The sequence below is a fragment of the Alexandromys fortis genome, unplaced genomic scaffold, assembly GCF_014885135.2.
Source record: "Alexandromys fortis isolate MF-2015 unplaced genomic scaffold, M_Fortis_MF-2015_v1.1 scaffold_6, whole genome shotgun sequence".
Lineage (NCBI taxonomy): Eukaryota > Metazoa > Chordata > Mammalia > Rodentia > Cricetidae > Alexandromys > Alexandromys fortis.
In genome coordinates this window covers 2983751-3009753 of record NW_026067902.1, presented here as the reverse complement: position 1 = coordinate 3009753, position 26003 = coordinate 2983751, and the positions used below count along the sequence as shown (strand labels likewise).

Below are 26003 nucleotides of genomic sequence, written 5' to 3'. Positions count from 1 at the left end.
AACATGTTACATTGTGTTCCCATGAAAACCGTCAGTCAGGGCAGAGAATTGGAAGCTCTTTCCTTTGCTATAGGCAGTAGAAGGACGAACAGCAGCCCAAGCTCTTACTCCACTGACTCTGGACCATTTGCCCTCTTTTGCTTCCTCCTCCTCCTAGCCTCTGATCCTTATAAATTCTCCAACGCTGAGAAGTCAGCCAGCTCCATGTGGGAGCTTCTACGTGGGCTTCTTTACGTGGGCACTAATGACAGGATAAGCCAGATGATCTTTTGTTGTGGGGGCCAGCCTGTGCCATGCTGAATGCTCAGCAGCTCTTGTAGTCTGCCCACTAGATGCCAATTGTGGCAGCCCTAAATGTTTCCAGACATGGTGTGTAGGAGTAAAACTGTATATTGGGGCCAGAATTACCCCCATGGTTTAGAACCTGAATAAAGTTTTAAACCTTCCTTTAACCATATTATTTGGAGGTTATCGGCACTAACACATTTCACCAATAGCGCCAGGGCATGGCGTACAAAGCCTGCTGCTTCCTTAAGTTGAGGAGTTGAGGATGGGGCAAAAATTTCCTGTTAAGGGCCAGTGCCCAAGGCAGAATTAATCAGAAAGCGCATACCAAAAATAATTTAGCTGCTTTTTTTTCCCCACCAAAGAAAAATATTTAGCCCCTCTGTCAGTTAAATTAGAAACAGGCACTGTAGAACTTGATTTCATGAGCATAATTCTCTATGAGCCATGTTAAGGCAAAAGCAACGAGGGAAGGACAGCCTCAGAATTCCAGATAAGTAGGAATGAGGAAGATGATCTTGAAAGAAGAAAAGGGGTGTGCTGCACAGGGAAGAGACCAGGAAGAGCCTCAGAAAGTTTGGGGTGTTTTGAAATCGTTACCTGCTTGCTGCTCAGCTTCTAGAAGTCTCAGGTCAGAGTTTATCACCCATTGTTTGAAAGAAGCAGAACTTTATCATTTTTTCCCGTATCTCCAGTTGTTCTACAGAGGGAATCTGCGGCAGCAGATTCCCAGACAGCATTAGAATACATATGGTAATGCTTGTGCAAAATGCTCATTCTATTTTGGTTTCTAAGAAAAAGAGAGAAAGAAAAAAAGAAAAGAAAAACAGCCAATGAAACATCTCGACCAAGGAATGGTGGGGTCATGCAGTTGATCTCTGTGTGTGTCCAGGGACACAAACCACTGTCATAGGTCTTTGATTGGCAGACTGTTGCCCCCAGCTGCATCAAGGTTACCTGGAATCCTGTTAGAAGTGCAAATTCTCAGTTCCCCCTCCCCCTCCAGGGCAAGCCGTAGCAGTCTTCAGTTTATTATACATTACTTATACATATATACACATTAAAGCTAGAGGAACACTCTTTCAGGCCATGGAGACGTGTAGCCATCCATCAGATCCCAAGAATCAGGACTCTCTTACAGTAGATTTTGTAACCATTTACTCCAAAGTCAGAGCTGCAGTCTTCAGAGTTCAGTGGCCTCAGGAGACTCTTCTCTTGCCAAGAGGAGGATGCCTGGGAGATGTAAGTTTCCACTGAGAACCTTTATAAGGCTTAATTGCTAATGCGTAGGTGGCAGCTGATACTGACTTGTCCCTCCCACTCAGTTCAGCTCCGCTTTCAACCTCTCTCTCAATATCCTTAATTAATGATCTGCAGCTTCTGAAGCCATTTCATCAGGGGTCTCTTGTCCCAGCATGTTTCCCCTTTGAGCATTCCTTGAAGAGGGTGTTATTCCCAGCAGTCAATTAGAAAAGGAAAGTAGAGGTGGCTCCCAACAAGCCCTGCGACCAATTACCTCCCTCCCTTTATCCCTCTTTGTAGTTCTCCAAAAAATGGGCCAGCCAGGCGAGGAAAAGCTGAGTTCTGACCAGCAGCCCTGGCCTTGTTTTTCTAACGCGCGTTTGTCCCGTTTGGATTTCGGTTTCCTGCCTTAGGCAGGAATTGATTGAAAATTCCCTTTGAACTCTTGATCCTTTTGTGGAAAGCAGTTATAAGATTGTTTCCCTAGCTGGGAGACGTTGAACGCACAGAAAGAGGGGAACTCAGCACCAAACGTTAAAGGTCATTCCCACCAAAACCAAGGGATGATTAGACAAGGGACTGCAATCATTTTAAGAATCATACTTGAATTTTGGCTTTTTTTTCCTCTTGATTTGATAAAGCAGGGTGAAAGATGAATGAGAGCTTAACTTCTTAATCCTCTATTTCTAAGTAATTATTTTTATTGGCTCACCTTCTATTTACAAGGAAAATACCTTTAAAACGTTTATTGGACCTAACACCTTCTTTGGTAAAGTTCATAGAAATTTCCCAGGTTAGTACCTCTCATCCCTCACAGGCAGTGCTGAGGAGTGTTCTGGAATTCCCTGTGGGATGGGAATCCCCTTGGTTCACTGGGCAGGTCCTATTATGGGGTCCTGATACTGTTTGTGGTTTCAGTCTCTCACTAACATAATGTAACCCAGATTTTTGAGCAAGGAGTCACTTTGGGGAAGTAATTACAGTGTCCAGTGGCTACATGCAGGTTTTGAAATTAATGATTAATTGTTAATTAACCAATCTCATTTGTCATCACTTCACACATGACTCAAGATACTACAGGTAACGAATGCCCCCATCATCACAGAAGGACACTGGGCTGGTCAGTTTTTTGCTTTGTTTTCTTTTGTTTACCTTCACTGGTTTGAGTGACTGGTGAGAATGATGTTGTTTATTTGTTAACTCCTCTCAATTTATAACTAATTTATTGATATTGTTACTCTCTTTGCATTCTACATTGTCATTATTGCTCCCTATTACAGATAGGGGGATTGAGAATCAAGCAGGCTTAGGAACTTACATACATAGGCTTCCAGGATAAAGGCTTTATGTACAACTCTCAAGCCCCTGCTTTCCATGTTAACATTTTCCTCAGAAGGTCCATTCTCTGACTCTTGAGTTCAGTAAGCCCACATCTTTAGAGACACATTTTAGAAACACAAAAGCCGGTAACCACTGTGCATTCCTGGATGTTTGAAGTGGCTGGCAGGAACACAGCGAGGCAGCCGGTCTGTCCTCCCTGTGTGGTTTTGCTCACTTCTCACAGGAAAAAGGCTTGTGTTCTGTAGTGACAGTGTGATGATTCATTCAGTCTCCCAATTTTACGGGTTTGGTGTCAGTATAGTTTGATCTTCTGGGTTGGGTGGTGAGACCACTTCCTGTGACAGATCACTTCCTGTCTGGAAGGCCTTTCTGGTCTACAAGTCTTTCTTACATGGAGCATATAGCAGTCTCCTCATGTTTGTTCTGGTTTGCCTAGTTCCCTGTCCTTAAGGCCCTGAAGAACTAAAAAGGAGTATTTATCTGCCGGTTTGGAAGCTATTTTTTCTTTTCTTCCTCAATCCTTGTGACCTGATATTTAAGTATTGCTGCTTCCTTGAGGGCAACCCTTGCTTAACTATATGACAGATTCTCTCAGTCTGAAAATGCATAACAATTAAGCGCTAAATGCATGTAGCCAGGTAGCAATTCATTTCTACTTAGCACCGTTCACCTATTTTAAGAGTACGTTCAATTCCACCATATAGGCAAAGGTACTTTTTAAAAAGGCAGAGTGAGCCTGCAATCAAAGGAAATCTTTCCCATCTCTTCCAAGATGTAGATGCATCAACTGGCTCCTGTGGCTCTGCTTGTTTACTATTAATATTTACCCAATTGTTCCATTGTTCTTTTTGTATATAGCTGAAGAAATGGAACTCCTCTAATCATCGAAAATCCCCAGTTTTTCGCTTCAGGATTCCTTGGTTCTACCCAAGGAGGTAGGAAGGTTGTGCCACCCCCTCCCACCTTCATGCACATCATTCACAAATCTCCCTCTGAGACTACCCTACATTCAAAATTACCTCTCAGTCTAGGTACAGGTCACTAGGGGAATATTTAGAGGGTTTTTCTTTGACTCATAATAAATTTTATAAATTCCTTCAACTCACGCCAACCTGATTTTTTTAGTTTGTCGTCAGGGACATAAAAGGTCCCTATATACACACATACATACACATGTATATACACATACTCTCACACATGTACACACCACATGTACACATATATACGTACACAATCATATACATATATGCACACATACACATGTATCACATGCACAGAGAGTGAGAGAGATAGGGAGAGGGAGGGAGAGAGATTTATGATAAAAATTTACACGGACTGATAGTTTTGTTGTTTTCCAAACTCCACTTCAGGGTACATAAGCCATCACTGATCTCAATCATGTCCCAGAACAGCCTGCATGTTGCTAACCACGGATGGGGCCTGCTCTGCAGCCCTTCAGAGACTCTAGGTAGTCCACAATAATTTCTAGTGAGTTATCTTTTCTTTCATGTTCTCTGTTGCAGAAATATTTAAGAGCAGCATTGATATTTTTTTTACTTAGCCATCTGTCATGACTACAAGCCATCTGCCTGCTCTTCTAAGAAACAATGTGTTGCCAGAGTAAAGCTACAAAAGAATTCTGAGGCATTTATTAGATGTTAGTATAGATAGGTAAATACTTATATTGCATATGTGTAAAAGTTTTTAATTGATAATACAGAGTCTAACTAAAGTGTCCTGGAATTTGAAGCAGATTCTGCCTTTGGCAAAAAGGGTAGAGATGGGAGAGAGGGGTGACGTCATCTGCCCTACGGCTAGGCCAATATATCCCTCATTGCTATACATGCTCTGAGCCTGCCCCTGCCATGGGGCCCAGATGACTGACATGAGGGGTCTGCAGATCACATCTAAACATTGCTAGGGAACGGATCTGAAACAGTGTGCAACTGGAAGCCTGTTCTTACAGCACTTCGCATATACTGATGGATAGACTTTCTGGTTTTGTGTGTGTGCCCCAGTGGTGTGCCCCTTCTCCAACTCCATTTTCGGTGGCCTCTGCCTTATTTCCAGCATCATGGTATATCCCTTTCCAAAACTTGTCTGTGATCTGCCCTATCATTAGGCAAAAGGCTTTCTCTTTCCTGAGTAGACCAGAAACAGTTTGCTAAAGGACGTCAACCAGCCTCTCACTCTTTTCTCCTTACAGAAGCCATCATCAAACCCACTTGTTCCACCTCTCTCTGTCTTCTTCGTTTCTTTATTATTTGCTCTCTGTCTCTAGACTCTTTCCCCTATCTACTGGAAAATTTGGAATAACTAGAAGATTGCTCACCCTGACCTGTATAGTTAGAAGCCCTACAGTGAGCAAGCAGAAAAAAGCAATCTCCCAACTCCCTTTGGTCTCAAGTAGGCCACCCTTTTCTCTGCATCCCTTTCAACTAGAAAAAACTTGAATTCAAAGAACAGGTCATCCACTGACTTGAGCCAAGAACGTTCCTCTGATAGATCTGGTTCACGAAGCCTAGATTTGTCCTCACATCGTGCTCTACTGACTGATTTGGAGGTGAGAAAGTAGCCCTTGGCTTCATCCAGTGGGTGCTGTTGATCATCTCTGTGAGTATGTGGGGTAACCTTACTTGTAAGCCATGAGCTTGTTTCTGTAGTCTTGTTCTAAGGATAGGGTAGAAGAGACAGAGAAGTGGTCCCTCCTAGAGCAACAAGCCAAGTGAGCCATTTTCAGTAGTGATGCTTGCCCTAAACTAACAAATTCCCTTCTTTGGTACCTATGTATTATACTTAGTACTGGGCATGAGAGCTTCAAGGTAACAGGAAGGTGTTCACACAGGCCTATGAGTGGGACGGATAGTGATATAGTCACGTGTTTGCTGCCTGTGGGAAGTTTTAGTGCAGAGACAGGAAGAAGTGCCGTGGCAGTGCCGGGTTTATTTCTGCCGGGGGGTATCATGGAGTACCATAGGGAAGAACATATTCTTTGCAGAGATCCTTCTCTTGGCCATCTCTAGCCCCATTTCCTGTAATTCATACAGTGTTTTCTGGCCCTGCAATTGGCATTTTACATTATGCGGAGTTTCCTAATGCCTTCGTATGGGCCATAGTGGAGTGATAGACAGGACAAGCCGCCGTATTTTGCACGTCTCTGTGGTGACAATTACAGAAGAATGTAATTCTTTGTGCCTTATGTGTGAAGGTAGAAACAAATATATAGATAACTGTGGAGGTGGGATCTGAGAGCACCAGTCCCTTTGAAGGAGATCTGTTGGGTCCTCTTATTTCACATATGGGAAAACTGGTACCTACGGGATCTCCTTGTCCCCTTAGGATGGTCTTCTCTTGTGTCTTCTTTGTGCAGTTGGGATTAAACACATCTGCCTGGCTCTGGTTTCTACTGCCTACCATGCTCCTCTCCCCTGCCTTGGAGGGCTTTCCAGCCTGCCAGTCCCTTAAGGCTCCCTCTGCCCTGTTAGTATCATGTGCTGACATTGATCTGTGTCTGCATTAGGAGACTTGAGCATACAGAGCTAATGCGGTCTCTTTCTCTGAATGCTGTGGTTGGTTTTTTGCCCCCCACAACTTGCTGTTCCATGGGATTCACTGAGGCAACACCTCTCAGGCAGGGCCTTTACTCTCCTGCCTCTGGTCCTAGGGTGAATACCACTAGGGATGGGGGTGGATGCCAAGAGGGTGTGGTACGTGCTGAAGTCCTATGTTGCTGTGTTCCTCTGTTGATGAGGGACTCAGACGACGTGAAAACCCTTCCACCTCTGTGATCTGTCTTGATTTTCATGGTGAACAATGCTAGCATTTTCACTTTCATGTTAGAGATACTTTGTAAAGTCAGAAGACAAGGTCTCCTGAAGACTCAGAGAGAAAGCACAACACAGAGTTACACCTCTGACATTTAGGGATGCAGAAAGTGAAATAACCAGTGTGCTTGTCTGGCACCAAGTTTATGGCCAGAATCCTTATATTTTAAACTTTGAACAAATAATTGTTGCTTCTCATGATGACAGTCGTTATCCCTATAGAATAAGGAGAGAGGAGGGTATTAGTTCTTCAGTGTATTGGACTGAATAGTGGCCTTGTTCCCAAAAAGGGCTTTTGAGCCCTCACCTTCCTGATACACCTAAAACTCGGGGCAGTTTGTTTGGTCATATGTTTCTTCTTACTGCTAAATATGAAGCATGTTCATGGGATTTAGAATCGACATGGGTGTGTGGCCATTTCTACTGGGGCTCATGTTCTAGCAGGGATGTCTCCTACATAGACCAGTCATTTAATGCACACGTCTGTAAAATCTTAAAGAATACGTCTGACTCAGAGGAGGAAGATAAACTGTTCAGAAAAGCTTCCTAGAGCTTGCTGTGCACCCGGTAGGCTTGGAGGCTAGTGGAGGAGCCCACTACACAATGGGAAATAGTGGTGGGGTTTGGTGAAGGGCTGGACTGCCAAGTTTGGCTAGAATAGGAATCCCTGTTGATGACATTACAGGTTCATCTGGGACACCACAAGAAAAGATTCTGATAGTCTAAGCAGGAATGATGTGAACATAGAACAGGATGGATGTCTGAGAAGTCATCCGAAAATAAATAGTACTTACAAGATGAGATGATGTGGGGGTGTGTTGACTGAGGTTTCTGTCCCACCCAGTTCCCACAGTCATTTATTCCCAACGAAACACACAGAGGTCTACATTAGTTATAAACTGATTGGCCTAGTAGCTCAGGCTTCTTATTAAGTTTTATAGCTTATATTAGCCCATAATTCTTGTCTGTGTTAGTCACGTGGCTTGATACCTTTTTCAGCAAGGCAGTCACATTTTGCTTAATCTGTGTCTAGCTTCCTCTGTGTCTGGGTGATGACTGCAGACTGAAACTTCCCTCTTCCCAGAATTCTCATCACCCCGCCTCTACTTCCTACCTGGTTTCTCCATCTATACTTCATGCCTAGCTACTGGCCAATCAACGTTTATTTAAAATACAAGTGTGACAGGATACAGACCATTGTCCCACAGCACTCTCCCCCACTTTTTTAAACAAGAACTCTGAATTGAATCTCCTTTGTTTAGCTTTTCTATTGACCATTATCTATAACAACTTGTAACCAACATTCTAAACAAAGGCAAACATCCATAATCCATTTTTTTTGGGGGGGGGATGTAGGCATGGTTTTCTAGGATACTTCCTGCTGATTGGGGGCACTGATAATCTTATGGGGACTTAAAGAAAATTTAGAATTATGATCAAGTCCTGATTGGAGTATCCTAAGGCTTTATCATCACAGGCAGCAGTCTTTGAACTGTTCTGGATGTAGAACTCAGATATCTGGGCCATTCCTCCTATCGGAGATTTCTCAGGGGATCTTCCTTGGTCAAACCTGATTTTTCTTAACACAGTATGAATCCACAGTTCCTCATTTCCTGTGGAAACAAAAGCAAAACCTCTTATCCAAAGTAATATCTTTTGACTTAAATTTTAAAGTCAAAACTAGAGCTAATGTGCCAAGCAGCGATTTAATTAATACAGTTTCTGGGTGATTATTTCGCAGCTAAGCAGCCATGAACCAACAAGCGGCTCTCTCCTCCAACAGGGGTGTTTCCCAGGGTTTAGGTTGCCACCTCTAGATGGAGGGGTGAAAGTGAGAGTTCCCTGCCTGTGCATGCACAACCAAGTGCACGGGATGTGAAGCTATTTCTCATCGCCCTTGGCTTCACTTCTAATGACCGCCTCTGGCTTGTGGAAGAAGTAATGGTTCCCATGTTTCCTGTCCTGAAGAGAACTAGAGAGTTTTCCTTCTGAGAGTAGCAACAACCTCCTAATTAAGGCTGAGGAGAAAGGGAGGCTTTGCCTCCTGCTGTGCTCAGAAGCCTATTTGTTCACCTCAGTTTACTCATGGGAGAAAAAAGTGGAGCTCTGAGAGCAGAGAATTTTAGAAGCCACAGTACTCCTGATTAGTGTAGATAGCTAAGCTCCTGCTACAGAGAACCAGGGCTTGCTAGCTGCTCAGGGAGAACCTCAGAACAGAATCTTCCAGAAACCTAGGAAACTTCTCTCTTACATTGCCAGTGTAAGAATTGAGGATTTATTTATTTGAAAAAAGAAAAATCTAATTAATCTACAATCAAGCATAAACTGGTCTATGAGAAAACTCCAGCCTGAACCTTGTGTTTCATTGGGAGCTTCTCTGGACTGAGAAGGGATAGCCAGAGCTTGGTTCTGACCAAGTTTTCACGGAGGCAGGCCTCTTTTATTATGATTGTAGGAGTCACATGGCAGTGGTTTTTAGCAGTGCTTGTGGACTCTAGACATCACAGCTCTCTGTGGTTAGAGTTGTCACAGATATTTGAAAATGCCAGACGTACTTCGCAGCCTTCAGTTTGCCGCTGTCACCGTGTCCATAGTCTGTGATACAAATCATTGCCTGCAAAACATGCACACATTATTACTGTATCCCAAATTAGGGGTCACTTTTTAAGGTTTTCATAAATGTGCTGCAGAGTAGTCAGTTTTTTTTTTAATCCTATATATTACATTTTATGTATTTCAAAAGCATTCTAAGCACATTGTGTCAGATTTTCAGTTGGCCGGAAAAAGATTCGTGGCATACAAACTGTTAATATCCCCCAGCTAAGATCTTGTACTTGTGGCATATGGCCTCCACCTGGTGGCAGCATACTCCTTAAAGGTTAGATCTATAATCAACAACTGCAAAGAAATTCTAAGCATAATAATATACTTGAATATGGCTTTCGAACTCTTTTTTTTACTGCAGCCCACAAAAAGAAATTGACCTGTTATCATAAATCACACACAGACTTGCATTTCACAAAGCTTCTCAATCTTACCATGTGGTACATGACATTTTTTCTGGCTTTCTAATGTTCTCTTGGATCTCTTTTATTAAGATAAAATTCTGGATGCATCAAACTAAGCTACATTCAGATGACCATAGTACGCTGGCCTCAGAGAAGGCCATATAATGTACACACAGATTCTGACATCTTACTTACATTTAAAAAATATTTATTGGTGGTGATTAATTTACACATAGTGAGAATAGCAGAACTACTTTTAGGTGTACAACCCAGATTCCCTTCAGGACCCCGTGGTTTCCTGTCACTGAATTTGACTTCTTTGTGTGCCTCTCAGACACCACCCTGGCGCTTTACTAAACAAGGCTCTTGCTGTCATGGAGCCGGAGAGTAGGCATCCATTAGTCGGGCCTCATTAGCTCGTTGTTTTTGAGATGAGTCCCATTTTGGCCATGTCACCATTTTGGTACATGCCGTTCCACTGTGCGAGTAGGCTACAGTTAGTTTATTTTCCTGTTGCTGGGCCTTGAGTATATCTTCAGTCCGGGTTAGTGTGAACAGAGCTCTGTTGCCTAGGTGAACCTGTAGGGTGGCCTCGTTGGCCTAGTCAGTAATCACATGTCTAGTTGTAGGGAACAGGCAAACCATTTGACAGAGTGGTTCAACCCAGTTCCATTCCCATCAGTGTGTCAGAGTGAACTGCTCCATCTTCTCTCCGTTTGGTATGGTGTTGGTCTTTGTAATTTAAGACCTTCTGCATTTCACGGCTGTAGCTACTGATTGGGAACTGAGTTTGACTGTGAACAGTGATGGTGAGCACTCTTTCATGTGCAGCCATCTATTTTTCATATTTGTGGTATCTATTCCAGCTTAGAATGTAAAAACGTCTACCAGTCCATGGAAGTTGTTTTCCTATTTTGGATACCAGTCCTTCATGTCAGACGTGTGTTTGTGAGGGCATTTTATCCCGTTTGCAGCACACACAGCATTCCACCGGTGGTATTGCTGATGAGCAAATATTTCTTCTTTAGATCGTGTCCAGCTTAGTCAACAATTTTTCCTTCAATGTTTCGTGTTTTCTAGCTCACACATAAGAAATCCTTTCCTGCCTTTACGATGAGAATAATAGTTTTTGGTTTTCATACTTAAGTCTGTAATCTGTCTCAAGTTAAATTTTGTATCTGGCAGATGCCAGGAGAGTTTCATTTTCTTTCTGTGTTTGTATCTGACTGATGCTCTCATACCATTTGTTAAAACTGCTTTCACCAAAGTTTAAAGCAGAAATCAAAGATCTCCTTAGAGATTTATAAACGTGACTTTCCTACAGGTCTACAGACTGAAGCTCTGGGTCTCTTGGACATCCCCAACCTGTGGTCCTGGTTATACATTCTTTCCTTTCCAAAGTGTTCATTTACTATTATCTTGGGAATCTCAACAATGACTCCTAAGGTGTGAAGATTTTAAGGTTCCAGTCTATCTGTGTCTGGCTACATCTACTCATGAGATCCGTGTGCCTGTTGTGGAGTTTGTGAGATTCTCTGCAGTTTTCTGCTGGGCATGAGCTGCAGACACATTCTGCCGTTAATAAATATTCTCCCCTTCTCTTTCAGTGTGGAAATTTTGCTGTCCTCGTGGATCTTCATATAGTGCCGCAAGGTCCAAACAAAGATTCCAGTTGGTTTTCAGAGCAGAAGAAAGAGGTACAACAAAGAAATTTTGTTCTTTAAACACTACTTATTGTATCTGCTGGAAGAAATGGCAGCTGCTCTCAGCTTTCATTTTCATTAGTGTTTTTTTAAAAAGTTGAGTGGTAATTAGGATAGTTAGGAGTATGCCCAGTGACAAGCATATATGTGTTCCCACCTCTGCCCTTGAGAAACTGACACAACCATGTTTCATATGCTAATCTATTGTTGGGCTGTGTGTGTGTGTGTGTGTGTGTGTATACATGCGTGTGGTGTTAGAGATCGAATCAAGGACTTTTACGTGCTTGGTAGGCACCTCTCCATCTCTATGTCCTCATCCCAGGCTCTGTTGTTTAAACCAAAACTCTAATCCCCTTTATTTTGGGGAAAATGGTCCTCACTAATAAAAAGGGAGGAAAAAGAAGCCAAACTATTCCAAGCAAGCAGGGATTTTGATCTGAGTGGCGAGAAAGCCGGCAGCACCTGGAGCAGTTGTGGAATTCACACAAGGCTAATCTCCATATCTGTATTAGTCCTTACCTTCATCCTCGCCTCTTCTCATTCTCATGAGCCTGTGACAAGGGAAGAGGAGCTTCAGTCTTCCCCCGCTGCTGCTGGCCTGCCAGTGAAGCAGATAGTTGGTACGGATGGATTGAGTCTGAACAACACGGGCTTGGAGCATGTAGGTTTGCTCTGCTAATACATGAAATTTTAGGAGAATTTGAAAAAAAAAAAACTGTTGGGTAGACTTCATAGCCTAGAAATATTGAAATGTTTAAGTACAATTATTTTACTGTTTGCTACCAACATTTGCTGCCGCTGATTAAGCTCTAGCGTGGTCTCAGTTGTGAGGGTCAACCTGAAACTGGGTGAGCAGCTGTTGCCACATGAGCAGTTTGTCCTTTCACTAAATTGCATGCCAGAGTACACAAAAGTCTCCACTGTTCCTAAGTACTTATTTAACCATGTATAATGCAGCTAATACAGAAAAGGTATCACTTAAGTATTTTTTTTTCCATTAGTAAGGCGTTCCAGTCAATAGTTAGCTATTTATTAAAGAGATGGCTCATTCCTGGGGACCTGAGATAAGTTCCTAGCACACACATACGCACAGACACACACATCAGAATCTTTAAAACCAAACAAAAACCCAGTTATTAGTAGTTAAGTTACAGGACAGTCACCTGTTATTCTTGTTTGCAAGGATTGGCTCTATGATATCTGACCTCCCCAAGAGCTTCTGCCTTCTCTGTCTTCAAATTAAGGAGTTTGACCAGATAAACCCTCAGTCTCCTGTGGTTTCAGTACCCTCTCTGTGAGCTCCTGTGAGGAGAATCATTGTTTCCTTCGGTAGAGATCAGGGACAGGTACTGAGGCAGAGGTCTATTCAAAAGTTTCCCAGCAGGCCAGTTGGATGACGCTGTGGGTAAAGTGCCTGCAACCCAGTACTGATCTGAGCTCAATTCCCATGACAAGAAAAGTGGGAAGAGAGAACTAACTCCGACAAGTCATCCTCTGCCCTCCACACGCACACCATGTCATGCACAGCTGCACACATATGCACTACAAGTAAATGAGTAAGCGTAATTTAAAAACCTTCAAAACACTGTTCTTCATTTCCTCCATAGTATTTGCCTGCTGCCATTACTGTTAGAGAGGTCAATAAACGTGAACTGTATTGAGCAGTAGTGCTGAATAGAAACAGAACAGCGGCACTAGAGCGGAGACAGATGTTTGTGACCAGTGTTCACATCACTAAAACCAACCTGCCCACCCGTACATTATTTTTAAGAGTACATTTTCAGTAAAATGGTAGTACCACCAGTACTTGTGGCCATTATTTCGCAAGGATGTCTAGTGACCTAATGCTGAGAAGACACAGGTTTTGTGAATTTCTCATGAAGGAAATTGACTATGTGCTGTCCTCTTGAGAACTTTGTGTATAGCAGGTCAGGACTTTTCTCCACTGTTCTCTTTCTTATAATCTCAAATTTTAGGTCACCAACACGTGTCCACATGATTCAAATTAGAGCATTCTTTCCACCAAAGTGACTAATATTTCACACAAGGGATCTTGCCCTGCTGACTTTGGAAAGGTTCTCAAGTCCACCATTCCAGACCCCAGCTCTCCCATGTTCTTTTACAGCTTGAAGACTTAAGCTGTAGACCTTAAATATTGATTTTTAGGCAGTTTTGACCAAGAAATGGTTGATACGGAATGTTCTAGAGTCAAGAGTCACCTCCTCTAGAAAGCGCAAGGCTAGATTTCTTGTCAAGGTGCCACGTGCAGCTGTGTTGTTCCAGCGAGTGTCTATTCTGGGGCAGTGAGGCATAACTTAGCAGAGGTGCATGATGGAACCTGCAGAGAGCTCCTTCAGTGGTGACTGCAAGAGGCCTGCTTGCCCTACCGAGCTGATCTTTCCTCTCCAAGCAAAGCTGCCACCTCTATGTTGAGCTGTTCCTTCTATTTATGTTCGTTGCTCTTCGAGTCAGTCAGAGATAATTTATGTATATGTCCTCAAAGGGAGATGTGAGGACAGCTTATGACTTCACATATGCTCAGTCAGTGCTTCCTTGTTTTCCATCTCTAGATCGCTCATGATGGGGCGATCTAGAAACAACCAGCTTGATTGCATTTTAACAGGCGCTTTATATGAAAAGAGGGCTGGGCCATATGTTAAACATGCGGTTCTTTCAAGTCCAACTCATGCAGTCAAAGAGAGAAACTGAAGTTGTCCCGTCTGTGCACTTGAGGAAGCAGACAGAAGCCCTGTTAGCACAGGGAGGTTGTGCCTGTCTCCTGCCCACTCGTGGGTACTTTACTTAGTCCTCTCACCTTCCTCTCAGATATTGCTGGCTGTTTTCTTCCCTGCATTGCTCTAGGCCTGCTGAGGATGCTTTCCCAAGCCCGGCTGGATCAGTTCTTAGGTATCCGTCTACTCTGCACATTGCCCATCTTTAATCCCTGAAACCTGATTCCCATAAGGAACGCCTGGAATATAGTGAGAAACTTCGTGTGTATGGGCTCTATTTTTGTCTAGCTATTTTTAGTTCTAGCCTTATAGGGTATTTATGGCCAAATTTTAGCAATCCTTGTTGCCTTGTGTGTCTTCCACATATTTTCTAGCTCAGTCATACTTGAACCCTGCATGTGAAGCAAAAATCATTTAATTGCTAGAACAACAGTACGAGGCCAGGCTGCCTTTGTGTTGTGTGAGCGGTGCCAAGCATTCAGCTGTAAATGCTAACTTTATATTCCACATTTAGCTGCAAATAAAAAGAAAGAGGAGACTGGCATTTGCATTTTATGTAGAAATGTCTATGTTTGTGTTAAATCAAGGATTTTATATCCTGTTTAAGGGGTATTTGCAATAAAGGAGCGAGCAGCCAAAAACCTGGTTCATGCTGTAATTAGGAAGAATCTCCGTGACTAACCTGTGCTGGCTTTCTGAGAAACAAGTGGAACAAGTTTGAGGTGACCAGAACAACTCTGAATCTGCTACAGAACTGCTGGAAATTGATCTAGGATCTCTCTTAGTTTTAAAGTATCTGTCCTATATGTAGCTTCCCCTGATTTCTTATGGTCAACTACATTTTTCTGGTAATGCAGGAAACACTACACAAAATAGTGATATCCACTGTACATTTGGATTTCTGAGTTGTTGATTTTATTTCTGTTCTTTGCAAATATTACATGCCAACTGATATCTCTAGAAATTAATAATAATACTGCACGCTGAAATTGAATTTAGGCATGGTTTGGCTACCTAGTAACATTAATCTACCCCAGAGACAGGAGGCGTTACTTTTATCATTCATGAATGAAGACTATTAATGTGATTTTAGAAAGTAATTGGGTCTACGACATCATCACAAGAGTGAGAAGGTCATACTGCCCCTCCCTGCTTCTCTTTAACCTACCACTCTGATCTCTTGTGTTTGTAAACCCGAGGCCAGAAACTAATGAATGATGCTGTTTACTCAGCAATAAAATTTAAAAAATAAATCTGAACCATGCTGGAAAATGTAAGTTTCTGGCTTTTCTTACACAAATAACATCAGGTAACGCTTTATCTGCAGGCAGAACAAGAGTGCAGTGGGATAGTAGGCCAGAGCTAGTGGCCTCTGTGACCTGTCCCCGTGCCACGCATACTGACTATAGGAGTGTTCTTACACTCCTTTCTGCGTCTCTGAGTACCCCTGAGTCCCATGCTGAACCGTGTAGACAGCTCCATGGGATTTATCCCCTCTATCCATCACAGTGTGATGGACTGATTCTTACATGAAAACATTCTTGAAGCTATACCCTGCTTTTGAAGTAAGCTTTTAAATCTTTATTTGGAATTGTGAAACTGAGGCAGAGAGAACATCATTAGGCAGAGCCAACACCAGCCATGGAGCTGTCTTTGATAGCCCATTTCATGTGCACTGCACTCCAGAAGGCTGTACAGTGTTCTTGTCTGTGTTCACAGCTAGGTTAAGAAGCTAACTAAATGCCAGCATTTGCCTTTCCAGTTTGTATAATCTTTTCTTCTTTGCATTGCATTAAACTTGATATGTCTGTTGTTTTAAATTTACTTTAGGAAGTTTGTTTGCTGTTAAAAGAAACCATTGATTCCAGAGTTAAGGAGTACGTGGGCATTTATAAACAGCACAGGCCATCAAATGCAGAATTCACAAGATCCAGTCCCTTGTCCTTAAAAGGTAGGCAACAAGCTCTGAGATTTTGGACAAAGAAAATAAAATTTCTGCTTTGTAGAGGTTGCAATTATATTTGACTCTGTTGTGTTAGCATAGTGATACATTGAAAAAATATGCTGTAAAGAAGATACTGTGTTTGAGTAACAAAAATTCACCAAAAAGCCTTAAAGGGCTTTTAATGGAAGGCAAAAATATATAAAAATAGCAAATAAAACATTCTTAAGGAAACTGTAAAATTTTAAAGGTCTGGGTTTTTTTTTTTTTGACAAATAATCTTACAAATGGATTTACATTAATACTGACATAAGTTGATTCAGTGTCTTATGGTTTTAAAAATGTTTTTCCATATGTCCCTCTATTTCAGATGTTCTCAAACAGGAGCAGTGTTATTCCCAGGGGGCATTTGAAAATGTGTGCAGAGCGTTTTGGTTGCCATTACTGGCAAGGGGTGGGATGCTGGCCCATTGTTGGTAGAGACCAGGGATGACATTCCATTCACAGAACTCAGAGCAACCCCTTCATAGCAGGCTACTAGCTTCCAAACCTAAAGGGCACCATCTCTGAGATTCTATCTGTGATAGCGCAGGTGAGGAAACAAGAGTCTGTAGGTTCAGTGGCTCGATCAAGTACAGGGTCGTCTCAGGACAGAGACTGGGGCTTATTTAGTGCCCTCCCCTCATCTGTCCCCAGTGCTTAGCTTGGTGGCTATGGTAGAGATGTAGTGGCATACTGAGTGAGAACTCTCGGAAGGGATGAGTGGCAGAGCTCAAATCCAGACTTAGCTCCTGTGGCCTCCACCCCAAGTTTTTTCTGTTTTCTCAGTCTTCTGCTCTGATTTTCTGTTTTGTTTTCATTGTTTGTTTCTCACTTAAAATCAGCATTTCATAGAAGCCTGTGGTACAGATACAGTGAGAACATGGTAATTATCAGACTACAATGGGTAGACTATTGTGAACCCCATTATGCTAACAGCACACCTGTTTAAGAAAAATACTGAATTACGTATTTCTCTGAACCTTTCTTGATCCAGAGTACTCACCTCTTATAGATGATAAATAAACAAGTAGTTTTTGTCACCCAAAGTGAAAGTCTTAAGAAAATGATTTTCAAACCAAACAATGTTGCTTCTCAGTGACTACTAACCTATGGGTCTCGACCTCACGGGGGTTCTGTATCAGATATTTAAATTATAATTTGCAAGCCGGGCGATGGTGGCACACGCCTTTAATCCCAGCACTCGGGAGGCAGAGGCAGGCGGATCTCTGTGAGTTCGAGGCCAGCCTGGTCTACAGAGCTAGTTTCAGGACAGGCTCCAAAGCCACAGAGAAACCCTGTCTCGAAAAAAACAAAAAAAAAAATTATAATTTGCAACAGCAAAATTACAGCTATGAAGTAGCAACAAAACGTTTTATTTGGGGGGTCATTGCCATATAAGGAACTGTATTGAAGAAATAGGAAGATTGAGAACCACAGCTTTAGATGATGCTCTCTGATTTGTCACCCAGTGTTGTTAAGAATTTTAAGTAGACCTGGCCAATCTCACATTTTATCTGGTGTAACAGGAAAAAGAATGGAGCCAGATTCTAAGACTCCTATCTCTGTCACAGCTGTTACAGTAGGTGGTTTGATCAGAATTCAAGCCAACCTTTCCATTCCCATCCCAGTCCTGACTGCTGAGGGAAGAGACTAAATACTCAGTACCCAGATTCTCTCACAGACAGTTCTGGTCCCAATATGGCAAGAAAATGTCCTTGGGTTTGTGCAAGGAAAAGGTTTATTGATTTTTTTTAAAAGAGAAAGTGATCTTATTGTGCATACAATTTTGTAACCTTTTCATTGTATCACCATTAAAAACTGTTGTTGTAAAATGCAGATAAAGCTTACTGTTCAAAAACTTTCAAGTGTACACTTTTGGCAGAATAAATATGCACATATTTTTGTACAGTTATCACTTTTACCAATCTCCAGAAGTTTTTCATTGTCTAGTCTGGAACTCTGCATGCATGACTAATGTGTCCTCGTCCTCTTGCCCGAGCCCCTGGTCATGGAGGTCTCACTTTCTGACACTCTTGTTCTTTCTACGTCAGTGTCTCGTGAGTGAAGCCATATAATGTCTGTCATTTTATTCTCTGTGTTATTTCCCTTACAAGTTACATTTTCATCATTCTTACAGCTGCATTTATCACAATTTCACATTTCTTATCATCTTCAGTACCTGTTCATTCATCTACTGACAAAGTGTTCCCTTGTTTTGGCTGTTAAGAGCATTGTTGTTGCAAACACTCATATACAAATTATCTTTTTAAGCTTTTTGGCTCTTTTGATTATAAATTTGGAAATTTTTGGATCACAGGGTGGTGCAGGACAATTGTCTATATTCTATCAATTGTGTTTTAAATAAATGCTGATTGGCCAGTAGCCAGGCAGGAAGTATAGGCAGGTCAATGAGAACAGGAGAATTCTGGGAAGAAGGAAGCCCATTCCTCCCCAGTCCTGTTCCAACCACAGAAGAAGGAAGATGTGATTGTTCTTCTGAAAAAGGTACCAAGCCATTTGGCTAACATAGATAAGAATAATGGATTAATATAAGTTATAAGAGTTAATAAGAAGCCTGAACTAATGGGCCAATCAGTTTATCATTAATATAGACCTCTGTGTGATTTCTTTGGGGCTAAACGGCTGTGGGACCTGGTGGGAGGACAGAAACCAGGCAGGACAGAAACCCAGACAACAGTGGGCTAATTATTTTGATTTTGTTTCTGAGGTTAACATACTGTTTGCCACCATGACTGCATCGTTTTTACATCCTCACCAGCATGAGGGTTCCATTTCCCTACATCTTTGCCAACCCTTATTCCTAATATTTTGATAATAGCCATCTTAATATATGTAAAGCAATCTCTAACTCTGGTTTGTTTTGTTGTTTTTGTTGTGTCAGCTCCCTCATGATTAGTGACACTGGCCATCTTCTTATTTATTCATTGGTTATTCATATGTCTTCTATGAAGAAATGTCTATATGCCTAGTCCATTTTTAACTGGGCTTTTTTTTGGGGGGGGGGAGGTTGTTGTTGGAAGGCTTTGTATATTATGCATATTAATTCCTTATTAAATATGTAATTGGTAAATATTTTTGCAAATTTTCTGGTTTGTCTTTTCCCTCTCTTGATGATTTACCCTGGTGCATAGATGGTTTTGAATGTGATAAAGCCGGAATGCCACTTTCTTCCTTTGTTGCTGGCCCTGTGATGCTATGCCTATGGAAGTCTTCTTCAAGTCCTGTCTTGTGAAACTTTTCCTCTCAAAGCAGAAGTTCGACGAAATTTTAAAAATTAGCCATTTTATTCAGGAACCTGACCCCATGTGAGTTACTTTTTATATGTAAATTAAAGTTAAAACCCACTTTCATGTGGATGTCTAGTTCTCTTAGTATCATTTGTTAAAAGACTACTCTCCACACTGAATGGGTTCGGTAATCTTGTCACTAATCATTTGAGCGTTGATGCCGGTTTACTTCTGAGCTTTCTCTTCTGCTTCAGTTGTTTGTGTCTGCCACTGGTGCCAGTGCTGCGGCCTCTTGATATACTATAGCTTTGTGGTAAGTTTTGAAATCAGAAAGCTTAAGTCTTGTAATTTGTTACTCTTTTTCAAGATTGTTTTGACTTGTTCCAGGTCCACATTGCTATTTTGATGACTGCAAAGTATTCTATTAAACGTCAGTGCTCTTAATTTATTGGTAGAATTAGATTGCATCTGATACTGTTCTAAAGAAGAGTACAGTTAACATTCTAGTAATACACATGCTTGTAACTTCAGAGTTGGATTTCATGTTTATAGTTTTGTGGACTTATGAGACAGAGAGAGAGAGAGAGAGAGAGAGAGAGAGAGAGAGAGAGAGAGAGAGAGAAAGTGAGAGTGTTACTGGGGCCACATAGCCTCTGAAAGTGTTCTACTAGCTATATGAGCTACAGCTTTTTCTTTTCCTTTTCCTTTTTTTTTTTTTCTTTCTGAGCAGGATTACCTGAGTTGTTCAGAGTCCAGGCTAGCCCCAAACTTGATATCCTTGTTTCAGCCTCCCAAATACTAGAATTACAGGCATGCACCACACCCAGCCTAGAAGAGCTCTTTAAAGATAGTGATGGATGTGTGTTTAAGTATGTTGAGTGTATGTCTGTGTATACAAGTGTGTGCAAACATGCATGTGGAAGCACAAGGCTGATGTCAGGAATTATCACGGTCTACTCTTCTGCCCCATCCTTTGTGGCCAGTTTTCTTAGTTGAACCCAGAACTCATTGGTATGACTGCTCTTGCTCTAGGGATCCCCTATCCTCATCTTCCCAGGCAGGAATTCTAGGGAGGCAGTTGTGCCCACTGACATTTACATGGGCTGTGGGATCAGAATCTTTGTGCCATGCTTGTGCAGGAAGTGCTTTAATCCCCAAGCCATCTCCTCCCAGTCCCCTGCAAATGACTTCTCTGTTATCATCTGCTCTTGACTTTCTCTAGTTGCACAACAACAAACCAGGTCCTCTGTGCTTTGTGTAGCCCCTGGTGACCATTAGTGGTATAATACTGCATTTAGTGAGATGATAGTATAACCAGAGGAAACCAGGATGGTGCTAATAGAATATTTCATTCACTCTTTGAAAGTGAGCTTTATAGGAAAGCCCCATGCTTTGTCTCTTCTCTCATTCTAACAGCCTTTGAGCGTATCTGTTGAGGGTCACACCATGGCCAGTGTCTTTCCCTGTAGCCACCAGCCCGTCTGGATTCCCACTTCACCTGGACAGCTGTAGCAGGAACCCCTCTGGCTTCCTTCCATATGGTCAGTGTGCCACCTTCTGTCCATACTGTAGTCAGGCCATCCCTTAAAATCTCATGTCTGCTCTTGTGAAGATCTGTAGAAACCCATTCGGGATATTCTCGGGGTCTCAAAGATAAAAGCCAAGCCCCCGGGGGTCTTGCGCGTTTGTTTTCCTTCTTCTTTAAGTGCCTTTAATTCTTTCCTTGTTACGTTTCATTGTCCTGGAGCCTTTGCTCAAATTAGAGCCTCATTTTCCCTATTCTGTGTTGTCTTCAGCTCTCTAGTCAGAGTTCACTCAGGACAGTCATCCTATCTGTAGATCACAAGTACCCTGAACTTCACCTTCTACCATTTGATAAACATCTGTCTTTCCACACATGTGTGAGCCTCCCACAGGCCAGTTCTGCCCTGTATTTTCTCTGTTGTCTCTCCATAACCAAGGCAGTTCGTGGCATGCAAAAGCAGCAATATATATGTGTGTAGATGATTGATCCATTAATCCCTTCATCTTTCCTTTTCTCATCAGGTCAGTAATTGCTGTGACTTGCCTGGCCTTCCTCATTTCCTACAGACCTGCTTTGCTTCTTCCTCTGTGTCCTCACTGTAATAGCTTCTCCCCTGTCTGACAACAATGTTCCAACTCAAAAGTTTTATTTTTTCATCCATTTCCTCATTTCCCCTCTTCTCTGACCACGTGTTGTTTGGCACTTACGTCGCCCACACCATATAGCATCCTAACTGAGCGGTGCTCTACTTACCTGCCTTCCTCTCTCCCTGTGAGGGGATGGCTGACTGGCACCCCTAGAGCCTCCTTCCCAGATTGCCCTGCTGCAGAGAACTGTCTCCTGGGTGCTCACCCTCCCCACATACTGTTTTCCAGGCATGACTGCTACACAGTTCTCTCTCCCACCGGATCACTCTCCTCAGCTGACAGGTTCACCAGGGGCCAGTTTCCCTTTTCCATTTCCAGATCCATATCAGGGTAACATGCCTCAGCATGGCATGTAAACTGAATATGTAATCCTGGGTAAGCCGAAATCTACAAGCTCATAACTCTGCTCACTGCTCTAATAAGATTAATCTTATTCATGCTTTGTGAATGTTCTTTATAACAACTGCATAAGCTCCTCCGAGGCTGTTTCCTTAATCTTTTATAAAAATAAAAAGCACAAAGATAATTCACAAATTATCAATGAGCAGCATAGTACAGACATTAGCTTCAGCCTTCATAAGTCATCTGGAAAAACCCTTTCAGGTCAGGCTACAGTAGTGACATGAGGGAGTCTTCAGAAAGACGTCACCTTCATTTCCCACCAGTGTCACCTCAGCTCTTTCCTCTAGCCTGGACCAGAACTGGGTATGACCCAATGACTTCAGTCTTTGCCAGACCAGCAGACTAAAACTCAACCAGGAGAATTGTGCTCTTTTATCGTCATTTATGTTTTTATGTGCTCACTGACTGGACTGTACAAATGCCTGCAGTTTTAGATTGCTTGCTTCCTTCCTTCCTTTTCTCGTTTCTTCCCTCCCTCCTTTCCTCTCATGTTTCCTTCCTTCCTTCTTTTCCTATCGCCACCCCTTCACAATCAGTTACTGACTTACTGCCATCGCCGCTAGGTCCTCCTTCTAATTCATCCACACCTCTCCTGCTGAAATAGTCATTTGAAAACAGAATTGACAGCCCTCAGCTTGAGATCCTTTTTGGTCAGAAGCTGTAGTTCAATATCCTTCTTCAATTCTTCTCTCCTTGGCACAAGCCAGAGTGTATCTGGCTCTTGGTTGAAGCTGATGGGATCTCTACGAGGGCCAGCACTCACTGTTCTGAAGCCCAGCTTCTGGCACGGGATGGGGACAGCTTCAGGATACATACCATTTTTAGCACAAAACTGATGAACATCTGTAAAACTCAGGACATAGTCCCAAAGCCTCTGCCCAGCCAGAAGAAATTGGTCAGCGCCTGGCCAAGCTCTATGCAACAAAACTGTATCTCATATCTGTTCTGTAGCTGCGGATAAGTCTATGGAGGCAAAACATTTGGCTTTTACCCTGGGAATATAGACTTTATTAAAATATTGTAAAGGCGAAGAGGCCAACCTTTGATTGGGTGGAGTTTATCAACTGAAAATTTACTGTTATCTTCCTGTTTCCATGAGTTTCCAAGTGATAACAACAAGCTGCCCCCCCCCCAACACTCACACGTGCACGTGCGCGCACACACACATACACACCAATTTCCAGCTATACAGGATATGTCCTCCTCAAATAGATAAAGTTCTAAAGCCCAGCTCCACTCTACCACAGGGGTTCTGAGTGATAGTTTTATGCATTTAACCATCTCTAGTTTATTCATAGCCCGTATTTGCTAATTGTCTAAATTGTGATACTAACTATAATCACCATGTTTTAAATAGAACAAATGGAAAACAGCAAAAATGCCTGTCTTAGTTCTTGCAGCTGATGCTGCAAGGAGGTCACAGGCACCATTTGGGTACAGGTCTATTGTTGTTCTTGTTGTTGTTGTAATCATGAAACATGTAGTTACCATCTGTAACTCTTTTCTAATGTGTTTTCTATTCCTGTGTCTTTAGCTGACCTGGAGTCTTCATGTTGGGTTATGGGGTGCTCTAGCTATTAGTAGCTCTGCCTTGACAGGATTATCCTTGCTTTTTGTTCCACTAACTTTGAGAATGCTCAGTGGGGCAGGGTGGTAGTAACACATAATCCCGGCACTCAGGAGGCAGAGGCAGGCATGTCTCTGAGTTCACGATCAGTCTAATCTACAGATTGAGTTCCCAGGAAACCAGGGCTGCACAGAGAAACCCAGTCTCAAAGAAACAGAGGAGGGGGGAGAGACAGACAGACAGAGAGAATGCTCAGTAGACGGGACTGGTGATGTTCACATATTTTCTCCGTAGGGTCCCTTTTCCCTGTGTGCTGTCATGAGCCACCACTTCACTTCTTCCGTGGGCCTCTCCCAGCCTCTGTGTAATGGCTGAGGGGCCTGAAGTAGTTAAATGGCACTTTGAGCTTCCCTACCAGCCCCTGGATGGTCTTCTGTGTTAAAGATTTCCACTGAGTCCTGGATTTAGCAGAATCAGGAAGGCATAAAGCAAGTGTTTGCTGAGCTTGTCCCTCCTACATTTGTTTCCTGACGCCATGTATTTTGCCAGGATGATACATATTCTGATCAGAGTAAACCTTTCATCCTTGAGCCTACAAGCTTTGCCTGCTTCCATCAGGTCCTGGCCGATGCCTCACATTCCAGCAAACCTCCCCATTGTTATATAAGGCTGCTAAATTTGAGTAGTGTTTGATTACATAAGACCATTGACTTTTATCAGTCCATTGTCTTATTTTGACTAAGTGATTTGTGCAGTTATGGCCTTTACTTGCCTCAGTATTTTTAGCTGTTCAGTCATCACATGACTTCCTACTCCAGGGCTTTGGAGGTTTACAGACACCATCTGTTCTAATCATTAGTTCTTCCAGCTCTTGATGCTCTGAGGTTGTCTCTAACCCTAAAGGAGGCTCATCCAGGGACTTTATGGCAATGCTCTTCCCTCACTGGCCAGGCACCATTTTGCAGAGGATTCTGGGAGAACAGGGGAAATCAAATGGTAGGGTGTGCCATTCTTAGGCAGATCTTCTTGAATGTAGATTACCATTCTCTTAGCATCCTTTTACCAAGCTATATTAGGCTGGATCTAACTCAATAAACCTTACAGCTGAGTTCTGGTAGAGGAGCCCAGTCCTCTCAATTGTCTTTTTTTATTGGACAATCATGAGAATGACCTTCTCATCCTCAGTTAAGGTAATGTAAAATCTGACCGTTAAGAAGAATGCTGGGAAGCTAATCAGCTAATCCTATAGACTTTGGAGGATCTCAGGTAGATCTATGAGACACTGAGCTTACAGGAAGTCCTTATTCCCTGAAGAGAGGGGAGTAGTGCCCCAGTGGCCTTGACCAGCATACCTGGAGAGCTCCCTGACTAGTCTTCAGTTTGTCCTTCTACATTGACTAATCAGTAGTCCACAGAATACAATGCTCTCCCAACTCTCATCTTTTATACATGTAGCTTGCCAAACTCTCATTATTCCAGGACAGGGCCCTGGTGTTGTCAGACACTGGGGAGGAGCACAATGTTGGAAAAAACTGAGGAATTGTGGCTACTTGTTGGTCACCTGTCTCTTGAGGATGCTTCTGGTCTGTTGCCACTGCAGCAGAGGTGGTGGTGGTCTGTGGATTGCAAATCAGTAAACTGCCTTTCATGTTCCAAAACCACATCCTGTCCCAGTGTAAGATTGCAGGACAGGGGAATCACCCAGTACAAAGGGACAGAAAATGGTATCCCCTAAGCCGTCCCCTCTGGGAAGCCTTAGCATCTGCCTGCTACGGAGTGACCGTCCATCCCATGTCAGCTGTGCTGGTGTCTGACTCACAGCCAAGGCAACCCCTGACACAGGTGTTTTTAGCCACTTTCCGTCCCCATTTGTGGGGATTAAACTGAGGCTTTCTGTATCTACACAAGTGCTTCACTGCTGGGCTGTGGCTCCAGCCCACAGCCCCCATTCCTAACCTTTCCTCTGAAGATGAGGAGCAGGCTTGGAGTTGTGTAACTTGTGCAAAGGTCATGTGACTTTGAAATGTCAGTGGCTGGGAAAAGTACAGCCATCTAATGTCTGATTGCCTTGTGTCTCCCTTAAGGCGAGTGGTGTGTACATATGCTTTCTTTAGATAAAAAAAAAAAATTCTTGTTATTAATGCTCAGCTCTTTAGACACAGGAGCAGTGTTCTGCTTGTATTACCATATGTGTATCTTTGTGTTAGACTTTGTATATCCCGTCTCTGATCTTGAGACAGGAAAAGAGACATCCAAATAGCTCATCTCCTAGTTCAAAGTACTTGGTGCGATAAATTGTCTGTAAAGATAGCAGTCCATTTATGCTTGTGGAGCAGTAAGAATTTTTTAACTTATTACTCTATTCTATGTAACCTTTTCTTTCAGCTAACATCTAAGAAACCCAGCCCTTTGGAAAAGTGTAAGACAAATTAAATTTCCCTGGGTACTGTGGTTTCTGCCTGCCGAAGTTTTTTTTCCATGACTGTTCTTCTCAG

General features: G+C 42.6%; 1 protein-coding gene across 8 annotated transcripts in view; it reads left to right on the top strand.

The window, feature by feature from the left end:
• The window catches only part of Slx4ip (SLX4 interacting protein), a 153147-nt gene that overhangs the window by 84667 nt on the left and 42477 nt on the right, over window positions 1–26003 (top strand). For 5 of the 8 annotated variants that reach the window (XR_007590026.1, XM_050131945.1, XM_050131931.1 and 2 more), the window contains 2 exons: window positions 11308–11397; window positions 15966–16086. Coding sequence is in view for 7 of the 8 variants with exons in the window: in XM_050131945.1 (XP_049987902.1) it covers window positions 11308–11397; window positions 15966–16086 (211 nt within the window). In the remaining variant the exon portion in view is untranslated. The remainder of the gene's footprint in view (window positions 1–11307; window positions 11398–15965; window positions 16087–26003) is intronic. The other 3 variants (XM_050131964.1, XM_050131975.1, XM_050131983.1) reach the window with 1 other exon arrangement.